At 41.0% G+C, this 3404-nt stretch overlaps 1 protein-coding gene across 1 annotated transcript; it reads left to right on the top strand.

Moving 5' to 3' along the window:
- Positions 1–2944, top strand: LOC6640135 (protein kinase C, eye isozyme). The gene is made up of 11 exons (XM_002063611.4): positions 1–347; positions 552–583; positions 644–838; positions 899–1027; positions 1081–1237; positions 1300–1528; positions 1596–1993; positions 2051–2252; positions 2308–2496; positions 2558–2698; positions 2753–2944. Exons 1-11 carry the CDS (start codon positions 70–72, stop codon positions 2903–2905), a joined length of 2103 nt encoding a protein of 700 aa, XP_002063647.1. The 5' UTR covers positions 1–69; the 3' UTR covers positions 2906–2944.
- The last annotated feature ends 460 nt before the right edge of the window (positions 2945–3404 follow it).

The raw sequence follows: 3404 nt of genomic DNA, 5'->3' as shown, positions 1-3404 counted from the left end.
TGCGGTGGTTCGAGTCGGTCTTAGTCTTTCAGTCTGCCAGTTGATCCAAGGAATTAATCCTTTTTAGCCATGGCTGCTGCTGCTGTTGCCACGCCAGGTGCCACCGTATTGCCGTCTGGACCAACAGCTGGACCAGCTGCTCCCGCAGCAGGAGGAGCAGCAGGTGGCAAGGCTCCTGCCAATCTTTTGGATATCACTGGCGAGGCCAACATAGTCAATTATATGAAGAATCGTCTGCGCAAGGGAGCCATGAAGCGCAAGGGCTTGGAAATTGTCAATGGCCATCGGTTTGCGGTGCGTTTCTTTAAGCAGCCAACTTATTGTGGTCATTGCAAGGATTTCATTTGGTGAGCCTAAAAATGCTGCAATTTCAGTTGGTTATTTTCATGCATTTTTTTCCCCATTTGTTTCTCCACTTTGTTTTCTTGGGGGCAAGCGGCGGCGCGTTGCTAATTTAATTAGACTTTTTTGTGTAATCTGACACGTTTTTTTCTCTCTCCCTCTGTTTTCCCCTCTGCATTCTATTGTGCGGCAACGTTGACCGAGTTTAGGGGTTTTGGCAAGCAAGGTTTTCAGTGCGAGGGTAGGTTGAGAAAAAAGAAATATGCATTGAAAATGCATTAAGCCTTTCGTTTTTTTGCAGAATGCCGCTTTAATATTCATCAAAAGTGCTGCAAATATGTTGTATTCAAGTGTCCTGGCAAGGATACCGATTTCGATGCTGATTGCGCCAAAGTGAAGCATGGCTGGATCTCAACAACCTATACCACGCCCACATTCTGTGATGAGTGCGGCATGCTGTTGCACGGCGTGGCCCATCAAGGTGTCAAGTGTGAGAGTAAGTATTTATTTTCAACTCAAAAGAGGCTCTTATAGTGTTTTTTGTTCATTCCAACAGATTGCAACCTAAATGTGCATCATGTTTGCCAGGAGAAAGTGCCACCCATGTGTGGAGCAGATATTAGTGAAGTGCGTGGCAAACTATTGCTCTATGTGGAGCTTAAGGGGAATAATCTAAAAGTAGACAGTAAGTTGACACCTCAAATATGTTTTAGTTCACAATTTTGTCCTTCTTTTTAGTTAAAGAGGCTGCAAATCTTATACCCATGGATACCAATGGTTTCAGTGATCCTTATATAGCTGTTCAAATGCATCCCGATCGTTCGGGTCGCACCAAAAAGAAGACCAAAACCATACAAAAGAATCTCAATCCTGTTTTCAATGAGACCATCACTTTGTAGGTTTTCTAGCGAGTGTTAAATATAAATTTCCTTCTGTAAAGTTTATTTATACTTTTAGTGAACTACAACCACAGGATAGAGAGAAACGTTTGCTTATTGAAGTCTGGGATTGGGATAGAACTTCTCGTAATGATTTCATGGGCTCATTTTCATTCAGCTTGGAGGAAATACAAAAGGAACCCATCGATGGTTGGTATAAATTTCTATCTCAAGTCGAGGGAGAACATTATAATATACCTTGCATCGATATCGTTAACGATATGGCACGTTTAAGTGATGAAGTTCGAGTAAGTTAAAGGACAAACTAATTGTCCAAAAAGTTTATTTAATATGTATTTTCTCTTCAAATCGCAGCACGATCGTCGTCCGAATGAAAAACGGCGCATGGACAATAAGGATATGCCACATAATATGAGTAAAAGGGATATGATACGTGCAGCTGATTTCAATTTCGTCAAGACCATTGGCAAAGGTTCATTTGGTAAGGTACTTTTAGCCGAACGCCGTGGCACAGATGAATTGTATGCGGTGAAAGTGTTACGCAAGGATGTCATTATACAAACCGATGACATGGAATTGCCAATGAATGAGAAACGTATTCTGGCCCTATCGGGACGTCCCCCATTCTTGGTATCGATGCATTCTTGTTTCCAGACCATGGATCGTCTATTTTTCGTTATGGAATATTGCAAGGGTGGCGATTTAATGCATCATATGCAGCAATATGGGCGTTTCAAGGAGTCAGTGGCTGTGTAAGTACAAGTTCTTGAGATGGAGAAAGTGAAAGTCACTTTCTATTCGTTCTATAGTTTCTATGCCGTGGAGGTGGCCATAGCCTTCTTCTTTCTTCATGAACGCGACATCATCTATAGGGACTTGAAGCTGGATAATATTCTCTTGGATGGTGAGGGTCATGTCAAGTTAGTGGACTTTGGCTTGAGCAAGGAAGGTGTAAGTGATCGTCAGACTACACGCACTTTTTGCGGTACTCCCAATTACATGGCACCAGAGGTGAGAAGGAGAGGGGGGAATTTCTAGCCCAAAGCTAACAATAACTCCTTTTTAGATTGTTAGTTATGATCCTTATTCCATTACCGCCGATTGGTGGTCATATGGTGTTCTATTGTATGAACTATTGGCTGGTCAGGCTCCATTCGAGGGCGATGATGACTCTACCATATTCCGTAATATTAAAGATAAGAAGGCCGTCTTTCCCAAGCATTTCTCGCATGAGGCAATGGATATTATAACCAGCGTGAGTTCATTTTACAACGGGCAAGGATTTCTAAAACATTTCACTATGATTTTCCTTTTAGTTCCTAGCTAAGAAGCCTAATAATCGCCTGGGAGCTGGTCGCTATGCCAGACAGGAGATAACCACACATCCTTTCTTTGGTCAAATCGATTGGGACAAAGCCGAGGCTGGTGAAATGCAACCACCGATTGTTCCCAAAATTGTAAGCAATATTTAGAATTTAGTGACATAAATAATTGATAATTTCCTTTCTTAGAAACATCGCAAGGATATCAACAATTTTGATGAAATATTCACCAAGGAGAAAACAGATTTAACTCCAACTGATAAGCTTTTCATGATGAATTTAGATCAAAATGATTTTATTGGTTTCTCCTATATGAATCCAGAGTTTATAACAATTATCTAAAATGGTTGCCACACCGAATAAAGCTTTAAGGATAGTCGAGAGGAAGCTTTAAAAGCTTTCAATCTGTTGGTGTAATTTTGGTTTCGTTATTAGAGTTAAGTTTATCCTGTGTAACCTTTCTCTCTCTTGCTCTGTCTTGCTGTTATCCTTACTGTAAGCTTTTGAGAGCTTTCTCTCCGAGTTCTTTTTTTCTCTCTTATGGGTTCTCTCTCTGCTAGTTAACATTTAGATTTCAGCGGAAGCCCAGATAGTAAATGAAAACAAACCCATACTCCCCAAAAAAAAAGGCTCAACTAGTCCAGGTAAAAGCCACAGCTCTCTCACTCATTCTCTCTCTCTCTCGCTTTCGCTCTCTCCTCTTTTCTGAACTTTAACCTTCAAAAGGGGAAATTGAAATGCGAAATTAGTTAGGGGAATTGCGTAGAATGTTTTTTCACCACTCTAGCGACTGTTAGAATCTTAAAGCGAACATCGTGAGAATTCAACTGGGAAAACATAA

Source organism: Drosophila willistoni (assembly GCF_018902025.1).
Source record: "Drosophila willistoni isolate 14030-0811.24 chromosome 2L unlocalized genomic scaffold, UCI_dwil_1.1 Seg196, whole genome shotgun sequence".
In the NCBI taxonomy this organism is placed as follows: Eukaryota; Metazoa; Arthropoda; class Insecta; order Diptera; family Drosophilidae; genus Drosophila; species Drosophila willistoni.
Note: the sequence above shows the minus strand (reverse complement) of the source record. Positions and strands in the feature narration are given on the sequence as shown.

Coding starts and splice junctions, on each gene's coding strand:
- LOC6640135 (XM_002063611.4), top strand. CDS start 70: ATGGCTGCTGCTGCTGTTGCCACGCCAGGTGCCACCGTATTGCCGTCT. Junction 348..551: donor CATTGCAAGGATTTCATTTG/GTGAGCCTAAAA, acceptor GACCGAGTTTAG/GGGTTTTGGCAAGCAAGGTT. Junction 1,238..1,299: donor TTCAATGAGACCATCACTTT/GTAGGTTTTCTA, acceptor TTATACTTTTAG/TGAACTACAACCACAGGATA.